Consider the following 21,905-nt stretch of genomic DNA (forward strand, 5'->3'; position numbering starts at 1 on the left):
TGTTCACGTTGCTGCTTTCAGTTCTTCTGAGTATATACCTAGTACCCAAATTATCAGCTCATATGGCAGTTCTATACTTACCATCCTGAGGAACCACCAAACTATCTTCCTCAGTGGCTGCATTACCACCAACAGGTACTAAGTTTTCCTTTTTCTCTACATACTCTCCAAAACTTGTAGTTTTCTGTTTTGTTTTTTTTTAATAGAGTTATTCTGGTAAGTGTGAAATAATATCTCGTGGTTTTGATTTGCATTTCCCTTATAGCTAGTGATCTTAAACATCTTTTCTTATGCTTTTTAGCTATTTGTATATCCTCTTTGGGAAAATGTCTGTTTATGTCTTTTACCCATTTTTTAATTGGGTTGTCTTTTATTGTTGAGTTGTAGGATCTCTTTTACAGATCCTGGATATTAAACCTTTATTGGACATGTAGTTTCTGAATATTTTCTTCCATTGAGTAGGCTACCTTTTCACTTTCTTGACAAAGTCCTTTGAAGCATAAAAGTATTCCATTTTGAGGCGGTCCCATATATCAATTTTTCTTTCATTGTGCTTTAGGTGTAAGGTCTGTGTAACCACCTCATACCACAAGATCTTGAAATTGAGTCCCTACATTTTCTTCTAGGATTTTTATAGTTCTAGTTTTTATATTTAGGTCTTTCGTCCATATCAAGTTCATTTTTGTAGACGGTTTAAGATAAGTGTCTTCTTTTGTTCATTTGGATTTGGATATCCAGATTTCCCAGCACCGTCTATTGAAGACACTATTTTGTCCCCATTGGGGAGACTTTTTAAGATAAGTGTCCTCTTTTGTTCATTTGGATTTGGATATCCAGATTTTCCAGCACCGTTTATTGAAGACACTATTTTGTCCCCATTGGGGAGACTTGGACGCCTTGTCAAAAATCAGTTGACTGTTGATGTAAGGATCTAGTTCTGAACTCTAATTTAAGTCCATTGATCAGTATGCCTATCTTTATGCCAATACCATGCTGTTTTTACCACTGTAGCTTTGTAATATTCTTTAAAGTCAGAAAGTAAGAGTCCTCCAACTTCATTTTTCTTTTTTAAGATGTTTGTGGCTATTCAGAGCTCTTACCCTTCCAAATAAATGTGGTAATTGGCCTTCCCAATTCTGCAAATAGGCTGTTGAAATTTTTATTGAAATTGCATCAAATCTGTAAATCACTTTGTGTAGAATTGACATCTTAACAATATTTAGATTTTCCAGTCCATGAACACAGAATGTTGTTCCATTTCATTGCATTCTTTGATTTCTTTTAGTAATGCCTTGTAGTTTTCTGAATACAGGTCCCTTACATCCTTGTTAAATTAAGTCCTAGGTATTTGATTTTTTTTAGTTTCTATCTTAAATGGAATTTTCTTCCTGATTTCCTCCTCAGATTGCTTGTTACTAGTGTTTAGAAGCACTACTGATTTTTGCATGTTAATCTTGCTTTCTGCCACTTTGCTGAACTCGTTTATTAGTTCTAATATCTATGTAGTAGATTTTTCAGGACTTTCTAGGTATAGGATCGTATCATCTGCAAATAGTGAAAGTTTTGCTTCTTCCCTTCTGATTTGGATGTCTTTAATTCTTTTTCCTAATTGCTCTAGCTAGAAATTCTAGTACAGTGTTGAATAACAGTGGTGACAGCAGGCATCCTTGTCTTGTTTACAGTCTCAACAAGAAAGCGTTCCCTTTTTCAACATTGAGTACAATGTTAGCTATAAGTTTTTCATATGTGAGAAAGTTTCTTTCTATTCCTGTCTTTTGAAGTGTTTTTCTCAGGAAGAAATGCTAGATTTTATCAAATGCCTTTTCTACTTCAATCAAGATGATCATGTGGTTCTTCTCCTGTTTGTTAATGTGGTGTATTACGTTAATTGATTTTCTTGTGTTGAGCCATCCTTGTCTACCTGGGATTTAATGTGCTATTGGATTAGGTTTGCAAGGATTTTGTTGAGGATTTTTGCATCTATGTTCATTAGAGAGGTTGGTCTGTAATTTTCCTTCCTTATAGTATGTTTATCCTGTTTTGGTATTAGGGTGATGTTGGCTTTATAGAATGAGGTAGATAGTATTCCCTCCTCTTCAATTTTCTGAAAGATTTTGAGCAGGATTGCTATTAATTCTCCCCAGAATGCTTGGTACAGAATTCACCTGTGAAGCTATCTGGTCCTGGGTTTTACTTTGTTGCGAGGTTTTTGATGACTGTTCCAGTCTCTTACTTGTAATTGGTTTCTTGAAGTCTTTTACTTCTACTCAACTTAGAGTAGGTTGTCCATGTGTTTCTTTGAAACCTTCCAGTTCATCTAAGTTGTCTAGTTTGTTGGCATATAGTTGTTCATAGTATCCTCTTATGATCTGTTTTATTTCTGTGGGATCAGTACTAATGTCCCCTTTCTCATTTTTAATTTTATTCGTTTGCATTTCTCTGTTTTTTTTCTTTCTCAGTCTAGCTAAGGGTTTGTCAATTTTGTTGATCTTCTCAATGAACCAACTTTTGGTTTTGTTGATTTTCCTCTATATATTTTTTTGTTGTTGTTCTCAATTTCACTTATTTCTCCTCTAATCTTTGTTTTTTCTCTCTTTCTTTTTGTTTTGGAATTGGTGTGCTGTTCTTTTTCTAGCGCCTTCAGGTCTGTAGTTAGGTCTTTGATTTTAGTTCTCTTTTCCTTTTTATTGTAGGCATTTAGTGCATAAATGTCCTTCCCAACACTGCCTTTGCTACATCCCGTAAGTTTTGATAGGCTGTGTTCTCATTTTCATTTATCTCAAGATATATACTGATTTCCCGTGTAGTTGTTTAAGAGCACGTTGTTTACTCTCCATATATTTGTTAGTTTTCCAGTTCTCCACCTATTGTTGATTTCCACCTTTATTCCATTAAGTTCAGAGAAAGAGCATTGTCTGATTCCAATCTTTTTAAACTTATGAGACATTTTGTGACTCAATATGTGGTCTGTTCTGGAGAATGATCCATGGTACTTGAGAAGAATGTGTATCCTGCTGTTATGGGTTACAGTGTTATATATATGTCTGTTAGGTCTATTCATTTATCAAATTATTCAAGCTCTCTATTTCCTTATTTATCCTCTGTCTAGATTTATCCTCTTTCTAGCAATATATTGATGTGAGTGGTGTATATGAAGTTTCCAACTATTTTTGTACATAGGTTCTCCCTTTAGTTTGTAATATTTACCTCAGGTATTTTGGGGCTCCCAAGTTAGGTGCATATATATTTATAATTGTTGTTTCTTCTTGTATGTATTTACGATTGTTATTTCTTCTTGTGAATTGCCCCTTTTATTAATATATAATGTCCACTCTAAGCAGCAGAGCCACTGAGGACAAATGGGAGGCTGTGAGGGGAGGATTTCAGGGCAAACCACAACTCATTCCTGGAGCTCTAGGCTGCCCATGGTGAAGAAAAGTGATGTCTCAGAGCCACACTCTTACAGTAAATTGTATATATTTGTGTTCATCATCAGTTGAAGATTTGGGACCCCTGGTTTACATTTCCCTGGTCTTCTTTAATCCTCTCAAACTCTGTAAGCAGAAACCATTATTGGTCCTAAATTATAAAGAAATTGAGGAACATAATGGATAGGTAAATGTCTCAAAATCGTACAGGCACTAAATGTCAGAATCGGGAATCAGTCATGAGCTGGTCTCTTTCTAAAAGTTATGCTGTTTCTTAGAAATTTAGTTCAGTGAGCTCTCTGGAACTTTCCACCCTAAGTATACATTCTAGAAAGTCATTACAACCACAGTATAATGATAACAATAGCAGTATTATCAAATATATACACATGCGTCATAACTGTCCTATGAGGTAGTTACTATTATTTTAGCATTCCTAAGTGCAGTAAACATTAATTCACTCATAACCAACTCTGACCCCCAAATGATTATAATTTCCCATCCCCTTAAGTTAATTTCAATCACTTAAAATGAACAGAAGTAGTATATGTCACATCTAGGCCAAAGCATTTAATTGCTAATTCCCACTGATCTATCTCTTTGTCTTCCTCTGTGTGACAAACCCTAGAGTCTTAGGCTGAAATGACAAGAACCTCAGTCAACCTGAGTCCTGACTGACAACTTTATGAACCAGAGCCTCATACTCCCACCCCAGACCTATATTGAACTGTGACACATGTGAAAAATAAACCTATGTTCTTTTAAAATAGAAAAGAAAAAAGAAAAAAAAAAGTTTGGGGTTGTTTCCCCCCCACCCCGACAGGAAACTAGTAATAGAGCCTTACTAAGTCTGAGGATTTAACATATTGTTCTGATAATTTTTATGTCAGCTACCTGCGAACTCTTTAAAAATGAGGTGACATATTGTTACATAGAAATAAAGACCAAAAAATAAATTAAATAAATTAATTAAAATAATAGTAATAAAGACTACTGTCAGCTATCAATATATGATACATTTTTCAGAGGTAGTATTTTCTTGTTTCTTCCTTTTAGTTGCTCTTTCTTTTATTTTCATCTTTATCATCTATCAGTTCTTTTCCTTAGATTTGTTTATAAGTAGATGATTTAGTAAAGCACAATAGTAATATTTATTTCATTCTCATTTTATTACTCTTGTAGGTTTCGGGAGGAGAAGATGAAATCCAACAATTGCAAAAAGCTTTGCTTGATTACTTGGATGAAAATACTGAGACTGATCCTTCATTAGTGGTACAATTCCTCTCTCTTTCTGTCTTTTCTTTTTGGAAATAACATGTTTTATTTTAATTTTCCAAAAGAAAATTGGGAAACAGCATGGAAAGGGAAAATTAAGTTGTTTGGAATGTATTGGTTTTTGAGAAGATAAAACAAAGAAGGGATATTTGATAATCTAAACAAAAAAGAATGCTTATAGATTGATTTGTTTTATGGAATTATGGTACAGATATTGTAGTATACTGAAATTGCATGAGTAAGGGAATATTTAGAAATCTTCCAATAGGTTGTCTTTGAGACTAGCTCATTTGTCCTCATAGTGCACATAAACCAGGTGATGTATTAGATGATCTATTAACATATTAAAAGAAGTTATTAGAGGGTGGGGCCCAGCTCAGGTGGAACCTCTCCCTCAAGGAATTCAGACCCCAGGTTCTGGAAAAGTGAAGCTAGTAAAACCAGCCTACAACCTCTCCTCTATCTCAACTACGCCCCTAGCAGGGATAGTGCTGAAATTAAAGACACTACATCACCTTATGCTGGTGGGGCTTGCAGGCAGAAAAGTGCCACATACTGGGCAGGGTAGGAAAAAACACAGAGTCCAGAGGCTTCATAAGAAAGCCTTTCAATCTGCTGGATTTCACCCTCAGGAAAACTGATGCAGGTGACCCTTTCCTCCTGAGAGGTGGCCAGTTTGGTCTGGGAAAATCTGGCAGGGGTCTATAATACCTAAGTAGACCCTCCTGAGGGGGTAAAAAGGGGCACCATACAGTCAGGGCAAGAAACAAGAAAACAAGAACGTAAAAATTCCAATCTGTTAACAAAACCTGAGCTAGAGGTTCAGAATAAGCTGAACTGAATGTCACAGAACAGATAGACAACAAAATCATCTTGCAAGAAAATCCTAGGTAAAAAAAAGTGATAAAAAAAATCTCCAGAATAAACTAATTAAGGTAATCAAATGCCTAGAAGCCAGCAAAAAATAACAAATCATACTAGGAAAATTGAAGATATGACCCAGGCAAAAGAACAAACCAATAATTCAAATGAAATACAGGAGTTGAAACGGTTCATTCAGAATGTTTGAACAGACATGGAAAACTTCATCAAAAATCAAATCAATGAATTGAGGGAGGATATAAAGAAGGCAAGGAATAAACAAAAAGAAGAAATCAAAAGTCTGAAAAAACAAATCACAGAACTTATGGGAATGAAAGGCACAGTAGAAGAGATGAAAAAAGCAATGGAAACCTACAATGTCAGATTTCAAGAAGCAGAAGATAGGATTAGTGAACTGGAGGATGGGACATCTGAAGTCTGACAAGCAAAAGAAAATACAGGGAAAAGAATGGAAAAATATGAGCAGGGACTCAGGGAATCGAATGACAACATGAAGCACATGAATATATACATACTGTGGGTGTCCCAGAAGGAGAGAAGAAGGGAAAAACTAATGGAGGAAATTATCACTGAAAATTTCCCAACTCTTATGAAAAACTTAAAATTACAGATCCAAAAGGTGCAGCGTACTTCAAACAGATAGATCCAAATAGACATACTACAAGATACTAGTCAGAATGTCAGATGTCAAAGAGAAAGAGAATATTGAAAGCAGCAAGAAAAAAACAATCCATCACATACAAGGGAAGCCCAATAAGACTGTGCATGGATTTCTCAGCAGAAACCATGGAGACGAGAAGACAGTGGGATGATATATTTAAGTTACTAAAAGAAAAACTGCCAACCAAGAATTCTATATCCAGCAAAATTGTTCATCAAAAATGAGGGGGAAATTAAAACATTTTCAGACAAAAAAATCACTGAGAGAATTTGTGACCAAGAGACCGGCTGTACAAGAAATATAAAGGGAAGCACTAGAGACAAATAGGAAAAGACCGGAGAGAGAGGTGTGAAGAAGAGTGTAGACATGAAAATTGTCAGTAAAGGTAAAGAGAAGAAAAATTAGATAGGACGTTTAAAATCCAAAAGATAAAATGGTAGAAGAAAGTACTACCCGTATAGTAATAACACTAAATGTTAATGGATTAAACTCCCCAATCAAAGACATAAACTGGCAGAATGAATTAAAAAACAGGACCCATCCATATGCTGTCTACAGGAAGCTCATCTTAGACTCAAGAGTAAATATAGGTTAAAGATGAAAGGTTGGGAAAAGATATTTCATGCAAATAACAATCAGAAAAGAGCAGGAGTAGCTATATTAATATCCAACAAATTAAACTTCAAATGTAAAACAGTTAAAAGAGGCAAAGAAGGACACTATGTATTAATAAAAGGAACAATTCAATAAGACATAACAATCATAAATATTTATGCACTGAGCCAGAATGCTCCAAAATACATGAGACAAACACTGAAAAGAGAAATAGACACATCTACCATAGTGGTTGGAGACTTCAGTTCCCCACTCTCATCAATGGACAGAACATCTAGACAGAGGATCAATAAAGAAACAATTTGAATAATACAATAAATGAGCTAGACTTAACAAACATTTATGGAACATTACCACCCGCAACAGCAGGATACACCTTTTTCTCAAATGCTCATGGATCATTCTCAAGGATAGACCATATGCTGGGTTATAAAGCAAGTCTCAATAAATTTAAAAAGATTGAAATCATACAGAACACTTTCTCAGATCATAAAGGAATGAAGTTGGAAATCAATAGTAGGGCGGGCCACGGTGGCTCAGCAGGGAAGAATGCTTGCCTGCCATGCCAGAGGACCCGGGTTCGATTCCCAGTGCCTGCCCATGTAACAAGAAAAAAAATCAGTAGTAGACAGAGTGCCAGAAAATTCACAAATATATGGAGGCTCAACAGCATTCTCTTAAACAACCATAGGTCAAGGCAGAAATTACAAGCAAAATCAGCTAATGTGAAAACACAACATATCAAAATTTGTGGGATGTAGCAAAGGCAGTGCTAAGAGGGAAATTTATTGCCCCTAATGCCTAAAAGAAGTTATTAGAATTTTTATATTTGTTTTTAAATATAACCTGTTTTTATATATGTTATATAATGTAACCAAAAATATTAGTATAATGGATTTGTGTATTAAATGTATAAACTACATTAGAGAATAGTGTGTGTGTATTGGGGGTCCTTCTTTATTTTTTTTACTTTAAAATGTGTGGTTGAAAGAGATTGGAGACCATTAATCTATTCATTCAATTACTTCACTGTTTTCAGTTTGTACTGAAAGAAACAGATTAAACAGGTGTGCCTCGGTGTTAAGTTATTTCAATAATAAATGGCCTGTGTATTTGTTGCAGAAGTTGAGATAAGATTTGAAAACAACTGCAGTCTTCTACCTTCAGCATTTTATATATGTTTTAAACTTTTCTAGTTAATTTTGCTGATTCGTTTTGTGACATTGTCTTTAGTTAAGTAGCTGATAATAGTATTCTGTATTTAATATAATTGTGTTTATCAAATTAGTATCTTATGAAATCATTAGTGTAAATATTGGAATACAGTAAGATAAGTCTTTCATTCATGATATTCCAAGTTTTCTGATTTTCTTAAAATCATTTTTTTCTTACGAGAGTTGTTTTAAAGTAAACCTTAATATTTGTATTCCTGATTATGAGCACTCTAAGTTATCAGTGGATTGGGAATTTTGTTATTCATTTCATCAAGCTCAAATCTACCTAATTTCTTTCTAGTTTTCTCGTAAATTCTACATAGCCCAGTGGTTCCGTGACACAACTCTAGAAACAGAAAAAGCAATGAAATCACAAAAAGATGAAGAATCATCTGAGGGAACACATCATGCAAAGGAAGTTGAGACAACTGGTCAAATCATGCATCGAGCTGAAAACCGGAAAAAGTTTCTTAGAAGCATTATTAAAACCACTCCTTCTCAGTTCAGCACATTAAAGTAAGATTCAAAGGGGAGACATGTATTTTGTCAGTTATCTTTTTTAAATCTATGTACCTAATTTACGAAAAATAAGCAAATTGTTAATGAACTTTTGTTGCAGGATGAACTCTGATACAGTGGACTATGATGATGCTTGCTTGATTGTTCGATACTTGGCCTCTATGAGGCCGTTTGCCCAGAGCTTTGATATTTATTTGACACAGGTAAACTAATCCAGAAGTCCTTATAAAAATGTTGTTTCAGATTCTAGATACTTGTGGGGTAGAGTGTAATATCTGTTTAATTGTTGAGTACAGACCTTTAGAAGATCATCAAAATAGCATATTTTTCCATGTTCTGTATTTGTTAAAATCTGAATCCCTTTTACTTATTGATTCATGTTTTACTGATACATGGATATATAGCTGTATGAATACACAAAAATGGTATAAGTAGAAACTATTAATTGATGTATTTTTATAAAAAGTCAAATCAGTAAATTACCAATTTACAATTTTAATGATACTGAATATCACTGATTAAAGTTATACAGAGCAAGGTTTTAGTGGGGTTATAAGTTTTTTAAATGAAGCATAGCAATAAAAACCAGATTTGACTGAGAGTGCTTAGATAAAGAAAAGACCCCAAAGTATAGAATGCATCACTTATCACACTTATAACAGATCTTCCATTCATTTATATAAAACTTCAAGAGAGGTAAATAATAGATTTATTTCCATTTCCTTTGCATGTTTCATACTATATTTTGTTACATTTTATGGTTCTAAAATTTATGAAAATGTCAACATTTGCTTGGCAGATCCTACGCGTTCTTGGTGAAAATGCAATTGCCGTTCGAACAAAAGCCATGAAGTGTTTATCTGAGGTTGTTGCTGTAGACCCCAGTATTTTAGCAAGGGTAAAGAGAGCACAAATTGTTCTTATTTGAGTTTTTTATTCAAATTAAAATATTAGCTTTGCTTAGTATAAATTATGTTTTCTTCATCTTTGTTTAGCTTGATATGCAGCGCGGAGTTCATGGACGATTGATGGATAACTCCACTAGTGTCCGAGAAGCAGCAGTAGAATTACTAGGTCGATTTGTCCTTTGTCGACCTCAGCTTGCTGAACAGTATTATGATATGCTGATTGAAAGAATATTGGTATGTTTGTTTGTCGCTTTTATAATGATTCATGAATATGGTTTTGCCTTCCTCATATCCAGTCTTGTTTTAAAATGTTTAAACTTGAAAGTAAATGAATGTATCAGTTGCATATTTATATTGCCTAATCTATGAACTACAGCACCTTTCTAAAGAGGGCCTGTTTTCAGGAAGAGGGCTATTCAAGATCATAAAATCATTGCTGAAAATTGAATTCTTTTTCTCAGTTACTATTGCCTTTTGATTACACCAGTTTATTGTGTATAAATGATAGGAATTCGATGTCATACAGTTAAGTATTTTTGGACCAGGATCTAGAATACTAGTACATATGCATATTTGTATGTATATGTGTGTGATATATATGTTTATAAACACACTGAAATTAGTTTCTGTGAGAGCTAATTACAGAACTTTGGTATCTGACAATATGTGTGGATCCTTTCTGTATAATCCTCATGTTCCTTAAAACTGGAGTTGACTGGCTATATCATGGCAAGTTCAGATACCTGCAAATTATACCAGAAAGTCATCTAAGTATTCAGAACAAACCTAAATACTTCTGATACACTCTTCTTTTGTGTGTAGTGGAATTCTCTGTCCCTGAAGCATTTGGTGTTAGAAAATATCTGTGGAATTTCCACACTATCCACTGCAGGATTATTGAAATTTCTAGAATTCAGTGTGGGTGCATTATTGGACAAGATTATTAGGTATTCCCATAATGACAAAACTTGATTTTATCACTTTTTGCCTAGCACAAGAATATTGTGTAACCAAAAGTTATAGACTAAAATTCACCTTCAGCAAGGCGTAAAATCTTGGTTGAAGCAAAGAATTTAAAGAAAGGGTAGAAGAATTTTTTACTTTTTTGTATGTTAGTCTTTTCAAGAGTGAAGACAAAATCAAGGGGATTCCTAAATATCAAATGAACTCTAATAGTGTTTATCATAGCATCATATCCTAAAACCTTTTCAGGATTATTAGTCCACATAATGGGGATTAATAATTTTACATATTGTGTCCAATGCTTATTATTTATTTTTAAAATTCTTTAATTATGAAAATGTGTGGGATTAAGAATAGTAAAATGAACACCCATATTTCTTCATCTATATTTTTGCTTAATTATTTGAAATTTAATTATATCCACTGTGCTACTTCTCCCCTGTATACTTCAGTTTGTATCACCAAATTATAAGGATATTGTCCTATTAAACTCTAAACCATCATCTCTCTCAACTATATTAACACTTCCTAATATCATCTAATGACCAGTTCATATTCAAATTCCCCAATTGTCTCAAAAAATTTTTTCCCATCTTTTTTCTTTTTAAATCAGGATCCAGTCAATGCTCACATGTTGCATTAATGATTATGTCTTAAAATTAAGGTTATTCTCTAAGTTTAGGTTTTTTTTTCATCTCTTTCCCATGCCACTGACTTATTAAAAAGATCAAGTCAGTCTTTTTATTTCCCCATGGTCTTGTTTAATTTAGTCATTTGTTTCTTATATCTCCTCTAAACCATAAGATAGTGCTTAAGGTTTGATTAGCTTCAGGTTAAATGTTCTTGTAAAGGATACTTAGTAGGGGATATTTCATATGCTTCATAGGCATGATTACATTTATCATCACACTTAATTCTGGCAAACTTATACTCTAGTATTGTATGCAGTGCTAAAATATAGAACATTCTTCCATTTCTACGATATCATATTTTTAAAGTAAAGTCAAGGATAGAGTAGTCTCTTCAGCAAATAGTGCAGGAAAACTGGATTTCCAAATGCAAAGAATGAACCTGGACTTCAATTTCATAAAATATACAAAAATTAACTCAAATGAGCAATAAGCTAAATATAAGGGCTAAAATCATAAAACTCTTGGGAGAAAATAAAGGGATAAAATTCCCTAGATTTGGAAATGAATTATTAGAAATGATACCAAAAGCACAAAGAACAAAAGAAAATGTAGATAAATTAAGCTTCATCAGAATTTAAAACTTTAGTGCATCAAAAGACATTATCAAGAAGATTTCAAGACAACTTGCAGAATGGAAGAAAATATTTGGAAACCATATGTCTGATTAGAATTTAACATCCGAAAAAAAGACAACCCAATTTAAAAGTGAGCCAAGGACTTGAATAGATATTTCTCCAAAGGAAGTATACAAATGACCAATAAGCTTATGGAAAGATGCTCAAAATCATTGATCATTAAGAAATGCAAATCAAAACCACAATGAGTTGTCACATTACATCCACTACAATGACTATTAATTTTTTTAAAATGGGAAATTTGGTGAGAATGTGGAGAACTTAGAACCCTCATACATTGTTGATGAAAATTTAAAATGATACAACAATTTGGCAGTTCCTCAAAGAGGTTAACATAGAATTATCATATGATTCAGCAATTCTGCTTCTAGGTATATACCCAAAAGAATTGAAAACAGATTCAAACAGATATTGTACACCAGTTTTCTGAAGCGTTTGTCACAATAGCCATAAAGTGGAAACAACTAAGTATCTATCAATAGATGAATGGATAAACTAAATGTGGATTATATAAGTGATAGAATATTATTCAGGTGGAAAAAGGAATGAAGTTCTCAGGCTTTATGGGTGAATCTTGAAAATATGCTGAATTCGTAGAGACAGAAATTATATTAGAGGTTTTCAAGGCCTAAGGAAAGGGAAAACGGGGAATTATTTCTTGGTACAGAATTTCTGTTTTGGGTAATACAAAGAGTTTTGGTAATGATTAGTGGTGATAATAGCACAATTATGTGAATATAATTAATGCTATTGAATTGTACACTTAAAATTGGTTAAAATGGAAATGTTATATGCATGTTACCAATTTTTAAAAGAGAAAAGGCAATATAAAATATATTTTTAATTGACATGAATTTAAAAATATGTAAAGAGAAATTAGACTGACCATGTTATCATGTTAATAAGTAGTGAACATACTACTTATGGGTATTTATTTTCTAATTTCATTTTATCAACTTTCACAAACCTAAGGTGTCTTGATTTTTATGATTTTTAAAAATACCTCTCTTTTCTCAGGATACTGGTATCAGTGTCAGGAAAAGAGTAATAAAGATTCTAAGAGACATCTGTATTGAACAACCAACATTTCCAAAAATTACAGAAATGTGTGTAAAAATGATTCGCAGAGTCAATGATGAAGAGGGCATTAAGGTAAAATGAAATGTTAATTATTTTAAAACTCATTTTTCATTAATTTTTTAAAAATAATTCAGTAATTCAAATTAAACCTTAAAAGGTGAACAAATAGTATTATTTTTAATTTGTAAATTCAAGAGACACACTTTGTATTTATTTATAAAATCTGATCTTTCCCAACTCGTTCACCAAATATATATTTATTTAATGCCATTGTAGAGATTGCATTATATCTGCGAAGTTTATTATCAGATTAAAATCATTTTGATTTTCTAGTGGGTGGGGGGTGCTTGGTTTTCTAAATTAGTAAATAATTTGTTGAATGTTTAGTTCTGAGTTCATTGAAGAGTTTACCACTATATAGGGTTGTCCCTGTATTTCTTTTTGTCAAGTTGGGCTAAACTTCCCCCAAAGATAGCAAAAGTACTTTAATTGATCAAAATCATTTAAGTGCCTATAATGCAGAAGGTCTAGACTAAGCTAATCATTTAAAATCTTTCTCAAATTAAAACCAATGATATGAATTAATTGGTTAAAAAAAAAATACTGAAAAGAAGTTCATATTAAAATTCCCAGAGCTGCCAGAGGACCCGGTGCCTGCCCATGTAAAAAAAAAAAAATTCCCAGTTGCTTTTGTTTTGATTAGTCATTTATTTCTTGGTGTTGTTGGCCTATAATGAGAATTTTGCCATGTTTGTTGTACTTAGCTAGTTTGAAATTTTTCTTTGTTCTAGAAATTAGTAAATGAAACATTCCAAAAACTCTGGTTTACTCCAACACCACACAATGACAAAGAAGCAATGACAAGGAAAATTTTAAACATCACTGATGTGGTAAGAAGGACTGGAACCAAGGATGTGGTGCCTGTAGATGCAAACCCAGTTGAAGCCTAGCCTGTCTTACAGTTGGAGAGACGTGATGAAATATTTGGTTAATTTCTACTCTTAGTATTGCTTCCCTTACTTGATATTCCTTGGCGCGATATTCAAGGGATGCAAGGAATATGAAGTTAGTGTTACAACATTCTTGGCATTCATGGAAGCACACATTGATGGTGAAATTCTCCTATTCTGCCAATAATTGAAAACAGGGTGTAGGAAAAGGAGTGAAGTAATAGATACAGTAGCTCAAGGGTAACAACCTATTAAGAGATGGTAATACCTACCTTTTTCAGAACACGTTAATTTCATTATGTGTAGTTCATAAGCTATACATTTTTTTTTTACCTGAAATACTTGTCATGTTTTTAACATAAGAAATTTTATGTTAATAATTACATGGTCATCTATATGAGCTTCCACTGATGTCTTAAATCTGCTATCTAGAAGGAAAATAAGCAAATATTCCAGTAATTATTATTTAGGACTTTGTGGGTTTTTCTGACAAGTTTGTGATTCAAGTTATTCAAAGTCTAGTACTATATTAAACTTTGATTCCTTAAACTAATTTCTTGATTGTTCCCCAAGATATTTTTAGAATAAAATGATTTAATATAAATGTATTAAGTTACTGAGAGAAAAAAATTGGTTGCTTTAAAAATAAAATTTCAGTTGATAAAATTGAGACATTTATTTGCCCCTGGCTAAAGTATAGCAAAAAGTGTATCTTATTCAAATATTTAAATAAATTTTTGACTTTGATCGTTTCACCACGTTTTCCTCCTTAGGTTGCAGCATGCAGAGATACTGGATATGACTGGTTTGAACAACTTCTTCAAAACGTGAGTGATATTTTGACTTCTAATCAACTGAAATTTAGTAAATCAATTTTTTGTAGCCTTTTTGATCTGAAAGAATCTTTTCAGTTATTTTTTAAGTAGCCACCTTTGGTAGGGAAATTTTATTTCTGTTTGGTAGGCTGAATGTTTTTGATAGTATACCTATTAATAGATTACTCCATTGCTTGTTATAAAAGTATGTTGATAACTTGGAATTCTGTCTTCCCTTCCTTCTAAGTACTTTTTCCTTCTTTAATCTGGACATGAGATCTATAAATAGATATAAGCATATAGTTCACATTAAATATTTAATTACATTATTTGACATGTTTTAAAATACATAAAATTTCCTGTAGTAGTACAGAACTAAACCACAATTAGTATTTTTTTCATATTGAATGACTTTATTATTCATATAGATATTCCCTTGACCACATAATAGTATTTTTTTTTAATTTCACAAATGGAGATGTTATTCTCCCTATGATTTTTAAAAAAAATTTTTTCAGTAATTGTCAAAAATAGAGCTACCCAGTTTCAAAAATTATCAGCATTTTCCCAAGTCTTGTTTCATCTTTTGCTCCTCCATCTTTTTTTTTTTCAAAAGCAAATCCCAAACTTTATATCATTTCACCCATAAATACTTAGTATCTATCTTGACAAATAATGAGTTTTAAAATGAGTATCATGGGTTCGTTTCCTGGAGCCTGCCCATGCGAAAAAAAAAAAAATGTGTATCATAATATTAAAAGACATCAAAGCAAAAGTAAAAAAGTTATTTGCTGATATCTAATACCTAATCCATATTCACATTCCCCCCTGCTGTCTGGTTTACAGTTGCTTTAGTTGAAATGGCTCGTCAGTTCTTAAAATGTGTAATAGTCTAGCCCTCAACCCCTTTTCTTTCTTGCTGTTTATGTGTTTTCCTGTAGAATGTCATACATTCTAGGTGTTCTAGATTTCTTCCTTCTGTTGTCATTTAAGTTATTCTCTTCCTACCATTTCTCCTGTAAAATCTTGGTTAGATATACAAGCTTGATAAGATTGAAATTCAATTTTGAGGGGTAGGGGTGCAAGAGTACTTTATAAGCAGTACTGAATATTATTTCATCATAGCAGGTGCACACCTGGTTATCCCACTTTCAGTGATTACCTTATTCTTTTATTTTTTCTGTATCAATTTGCCAGGATTCTTCTAAAGAGGAATGTTTTCCTGATTAACTGTTTAGATATTGTAAAATATAGTTTTTAAAGGAAAAGCAGGAAAAATGCTTATTTTTCCATTACTTATCAATTTTCAAAATAATGACTTTCCCTTTCCACCTCCAAATATGACCAATGGGTTTGTTCATTTTTTAGTATCACTGTGAACTAATAGATTTTTATATGTTGATGTATTTTAATTTATTATAATCATATTTCTTTTTTAAGCTATATCCTTTTTTTTTTTTTTTTTTTTTTTAAAGGAAAGACAGAGAGAAGGAAGGAAGGAAGAAAGGGAAACATTTTTAAACATTTTCTTGTTTTATTGTATTCTGTTTCTCCGTTTTTGTTACATGGGCTGGGGCCGGGAATCGAACCGAGGTCCTCCGGCATAGCAGGCAAGCACTTTGCCCGCTGAGCCACCGCGGCCCGCCCTCCTTTTTTTTTTTTTTGTATACTGTATGGTGGGGTCACCTTTAATTATCCCTATATCTTTTTGAAAAACTTCATTAATCTTTCATAACCTGATTACTTTCTGGCTCTACAAGACTCATCTTATATACATTTGTGCAGTGTGTTGCTACATGGTACATTGTGGGAACACAGGCTCAGGCCCAGTAGAGTTTTTCAGTAAATGACCAAAAGAGCAGGGGAAGAGGTCCATTGTGAAAGTCACCCAATGAGGCCAACTGTTGGATCAGTGTCATTGAATTGATTCTGCCCAACCTATTTCATGTTGGAGATGAAGGTCACTTGTGTTGCCCAAGGATTGGGTTTTTATAACCTTCGGGGGGAGGTTTCCTTTCCACTGAGCAAAAAGTATGCATCAAACAACCTTTGTACAGAGTTTCCACTCTGGCATGCTGTGCTTCTTGTTCTCAGTTTAGGTTCAAGTTTGGTTAGGACATTCCATTTCTGTGTGGCTTGTTTTTCCACAGTGCTGCTTGCAATTTCTTGCAAATTGAAACATACCAAACACATGCACACAAACAAGCAAGAGGGAAAAGGAAGAGGGGAGGAGGTAGGTGAGGGCTGTCAAATGGCCTCTGAGTATGTCCATGACTTTTCCCAGCATTTCCTGTCCCAGACCTGAAATCAGCCATTTTTTTCAAAGAACTTTAATTCCTTTTAGTGTGAACAATCTTGGTGCTGTGGTGAATGTTCATTTCTAATGGGTTATTGTAGCTTTGGGGCTTTTTCAGGGGGTAGAGCTAGAAAATGTCCTTTTTAGATAAAGAAAAATCAGGAATTTATGTTGATACTTTCCTTTCAAAACTAGGGCTATGGGATTTTACTTCTTTGATTTTATTCTTTCCTTTAGGCTGAAAATCTTGTTTTCTAAGAAAATGAACATAATTAATTTGCTTTATCATACTATATAAGTAATAATTTCAAAATAATACCATATTACCACTTACAGTAAGATTCACTCATTTTAGGTATGTAGTTTGGTGAATTTTAGTAAGTATATAGTCACATAGCTTCCAGCACAGTCAAAAATATGGTATATCTGTCACCTTAGGAAAACCACTGATTTGCTTTTTGTCACTGTATTTGTGCCATTTCTAGGATTTCACATAAATAAAATCATACAATGTATAGTCTTTTTTTGTTTGCCTTTTACATAGTAAAGTGTTATTGAAATTCATCCAAAGTGCGCATGTACTATTTTGTTTCTTCTTATTTAGATGTCCATTCAATCACTGTGCCCTATACAAGCTTTCCTTCTTTAGTTTCTACAAACAGTTAAATTACTAATGACGTTGTGTCTTTGTGATACAGTCCCTATAATAGCTGGGTCTGTACTTCAGTGAAAAAAATAAGGCTCAAAAATATTTATAAGCACATGTGGCAAAGATAACCACTCATATTAATTATAACAACATACACATGTGAATATTTCTCAGAAGAAAACGTAGTATACTGATTGGTGCCCAAAATTTACTTTGAACCGTCTCAAAAATAAGATGGCTAAATTAGTGTGTATGTGTATATACAAATATAAATATAAATAAATATCTCCCAAGACAATAAAATATTAGTGGGAGACTCTGGATGGCAGGTAGAGAGTACTGATGGTAAAATGCTTTCAAATTTTCTGTAGGTTTGAAAATTTTCATAATAAAATATTCAAATGTTAGGGTTTTAAAAAGTTGCTATGTCATTGGGAATATTGGTGCCTTTAGAAACTTATTTTTGGGTACGTGGTCAGGGAATCAAACCCAGGTCTCCTGCATGTAAGGTGAGCATTCTACCACTGAACCACACACATTTCCAGAAACTATTTTTTAATGAGAAAACAAAGTTGTAATTTTTTTTTAAAGTTAATGCACTTTGATTAGTTTATGAGTACAAGGATGGGTTTAACATTAGTTTGTGTGCACGTAGATGTGTATGTGTGTTAACATTAAAGGAGAAAATACAGAATCATCTCAAAGGACAGGAAAATATTTTAATAAAATTTAATACCCTTGAATGATAATTTATAATAAATTAGCAATAAAATGGAAATGCCTTGATCTGACAGATTAAACCTAAAAAAAAAGCCTAAAATGAAAATCATACAAAATGGGAAAATGTCAATTCTCTTCAAAATGAGGAACAAAAAATATTTATCTCATGTGTCAAATGACTGTAAAATGTGTATGGAAAAGCAAAGAATAAAAATAAGTTACTTCCAAAAAAAGAAGAACAATGACTTTCCTAAAATATCAGGACTTATTTAAAAAGCTACAGTAAAATTAAGACAGTGCAGTACTAATAGCGACCTAATAGAGAACCCAGAAACAGGTCTACACAATTCTATATAGATAAAAGTAAGACTTTAGAAATTTTAGAAGAACATAAAAGTGAATATATTTTTGGCCCTTTGAATAAGGAAAGACTTCTTAAGCAATAGAAAAGAAGCAAAAAGATTAACTTTAAAAGGCTGATAAATTTATACATTAAAAGACAATTTTAAAGAAAGTGAAAAGTCACAAACTGAGAAAAGATATTTGATACACATATTAGGATTAATATTGAGGCTATTTCATAGAGGAATAGCATATACTTCATGGAGGAATTTCATGAAGGAAATAGCATACATGCCACAAAGGTAATCAGATGGATCAACTTGTAATTTCTTAAACATTGTGTAAAGCAGTTTGGCATCATCTCATATAGTTGGATATTCATATATCCTATGACCCAGCTGATCTACTCCAAGCTGTATTCCCCACAGAATCTTAACCTATGTGCACCAGGAGACTGAGACTGTAAATAACCTGTCTGCAGAAGAATGAGTAAATGAATTGTATAACACATGGTAGACTGTTGTATAGTAGTGAAAATGAATAAAATACAGCTACATGCAACAACTTAGATTACAGTTAATGGCATAATGTTGAATGAAAAAAGCAAGTCCTAGAAAACTGTATCTAGTATGATACCTTTTTAGAAAGTGTAAAAATCTGTAACAAAACTGTAAACAGTATAAACATTTAGGCATTTTTTTAAAGCAAGGAGATAATAAAATTTCTGGTAGTAATTACCATGAGAGCAAAACAGGATGATGGGATAAGGGAAAGGGAGCACATTGGAAGATATAAGTTATTGGACATTGTTCTTGTCCTAGAGTTGGATTCATATTCATCATATTTACCAATAAATGAATTAAAAGGGCCATGCATATACCATTGATAATAGTGTGTTGTTAGCAAAAAAAATTACGATTAATACTTTTTCTGCATTAATCTAATACCTCAAGTCTTAGAGTAATACAGAAAAAGTATTAATCGTAATTTTCAAGTCTTAGAGGTGCAGCATGGGGAAGGGAAGAGTGAGCAGAGGTGGAGGGGCCTGAAAAATACTTGGTTAGCATATTGTTTAATAGCTGCTTAAGGAATTGAGTTATGGAGTGGGACAAGGAGAATTTGCGGTTCAGAGTTGAAACTTGTAAATTGAAGCTGTCTTCTTTGATTTCTTTCTTTGTATTTAGGGCAAGGGCATTGTAAATGTTACATTATTCTGACTGCTGTTAGGTGTTTTAATCAGCTGTGCATCTTGTAGTGAAGTTTAAATTTGTGTTGTCCAATACTAGCTACATGTGGTTTTTTAACATTTAAAATAGTTGAATGTTTTATTTATTTTTTTAGTTCCTCAGTCACACTAACCGCATTTCCATGCATGGCTAGTGGCTATCATATTGGACAGCACAGACACGTAGAATATTTCTACCATTACAGAGATTGTCTCAGACAGACTAGAACTCTACAGAAATTGAACTTAGGTTTTGATTCCCTTAATATCCCCAGAATTATATTAGCTAATTTTTACTAACAAAAATAGTTGTGCCTTATTTGACTTTTCTATAAACTTTTGATTATGAAAGATTGAATTGGTTTCATATTTGGCTGTAATTAGACTGGTCTCTTTTTCTTATCTCATTATTCATAACATTTTTCCAACATCATTTATTAATGATTTAACACTCTGTCTCAGAAAACTCTAGCCTTAGTTCTGTTTTATAATTACAGAACTTAAGGTGTTATTCAGATATAAAGTTATATAAAAGATGCAGTCAACCTATAACTGTTAGGGCTTGAAATAATGAGAGATGGTATTCTAATTCTTAATAATGCAACTAGTATTGTGTGGTGTGTGGTACTCTTTGTTACTGGTTGGTATAAGGTGGTAAAGAAAGGTAACCTTCCTCATTTTTCTCATATCTCACCTTTGATCCTACATATAGCAGTTTAAATATTTCAAACTAAAATTGTTTGAAAGTACTGTAAATTCTTATTTTATAAAATAGTTTAAAGCATTTGTCATAAATTTTTGTTTTGTTAATTTGTACTTTCTGTATTAAGTTGTTAATGACATTGAAAAGCATATTACTTATGGACGTGTTCAATGTATTTATATCATTATTGCCAGATGAATAATTATATTGGTTTTTTTTTATATTATAACATATATAGTTGTTGAAGTCTGAAGAGGATTCCTCATATAAACCTGTGAAGAAAGCTTGTACTCAACTTGTTGATAACCTAGTTGAGCACATTCTTAAATATGAGGAATCTCTAGCTGGTAAGACATTTTATGTATTTGTCATAAGTTGATTTTATAAGGTATTTTAAAATACTTTGACCTCATTTGTAAATTTTTGCTTGCAGCTCTGCTTAGACTAATCATTTCCTCACTTTTAAATAAAATCTGTTATGTTGTAGATATATGTTTGTTTCTTCCTACATTATATTGTTAAGATTGACTAGGATAATCTAGAGTAGTGTAATAAAAACTAAGTCTTATTGTGATGATAAAAAATATATATATATTCCTTCTAGCCACCAGTGTTCTGGAGCAGTTAGAAGGGAAAAATCTGAGATGATGGAATGGTAGCCCAAGAGAGACTCTGGGATCTGTTCCGTAACTACTTGTAGAAGTGTGCTTTGAAAATTATTACATTTTTCTCTTTGCTTTGCATATATGTTATATTATACAATAAAAAAGTCAAAAAAAAAATCATAAGCCCTATCTCATCTACTTTGAAGGCATACAATTTTAGATGTATTGAAAAGGAATAAAATAAGCCCAGGGGCTAGTATGTACACTAATGGCATTCATCAGAAATCTTTTTTTCCTAAAAAAGTTATCTTTTTTAAGTCATATAAAATTTACTCTCAAAATGAAAAGTTTTAACTATTATAGGAATGTTTATGAAAGATTATTACATTCCTAATATTATTTATAGTTGTTATACAACGTTCACTTAACTTTGTGCTAAAAAGTTATTATTGCTTTTGGAATTCACAAATTCCTAATATATTGTGTATTACATGTTTCTAGCCACGAATCTGAAGTTATTAATCAAAATGTAAATGATACCTATTGCTTCAAATACACAATAGCATTACCTCCCATCTTGATGTATATTAATGAGAAACAGCAGTCAAACTTGGTCATTCTCCAGAATTGGGGGTCAATAGCCTCTGACAGAGGTCCCATGTATGATACCTAAGGAAACATGCCAATTTCTATCCTGCTTTTTAACTTCGATCCTACTCCCTTCAGTG

General features: G+C 32.6%; 1 protein-coding gene across 8 annotated transcripts in view; it reads left to right on the top strand.

Annotated features, from left to right (window-relative positions):
- The window catches only part of NIPBL (NIPBL cohesin loading factor), a 230,179-nt gene that overhangs the window by 186,066 nt on the left and 22,208 nt on the right, over window positions 1-21,905 (top strand). For all 8 annotated transcript variants that reach the window (XM_077116990.1, XM_077116994.1, XM_077116996.1 and 5 more), the window contains 9 exons: window positions 4,611-4,700; window positions 8,377-8,591; window positions 8,695-8,797; window positions 9,394-9,492; window positions 9,590-9,736; window positions 12,810-12,944; window positions 13,664-13,762; window positions 14,596-14,649; window positions 20,811-20,919. In XM_077116990.1, coding sequence (XP_076973105.1) covers window positions 4,611-4,700; window positions 8,377-8,591; window positions 8,695-8,797; window positions 9,394-9,492; window positions 9,590-9,736; window positions 12,810-12,944; window positions 13,664-13,762; window positions 14,596-14,649; window positions 20,811-20,919 — 1,051 coding nt within the window. The remainder of the gene's footprint in view (window positions 1-4,610; window positions 4,701-8,376; window positions 8,592-8,694; window positions 8,798-9,393; window positions 9,493-9,589; window positions 9,737-12,809; window positions 12,945-13,663; window positions 13,763-14,595; window positions 14,650-20,810; window positions 20,920-21,905) is intronic.

The sequence above is a fragment of the Tamandua tetradactyla genome, chromosome 9 (assembly GCF_023851605.1).
Source record: "Tamandua tetradactyla isolate mTamTet1 chromosome 9, mTamTet1.pri, whole genome shotgun sequence".
Taxonomy (NCBI): Eukaryota; Metazoa; Chordata; class Mammalia; order Pilosa; family Myrmecophagidae; genus Tamandua; species Tamandua tetradactyla.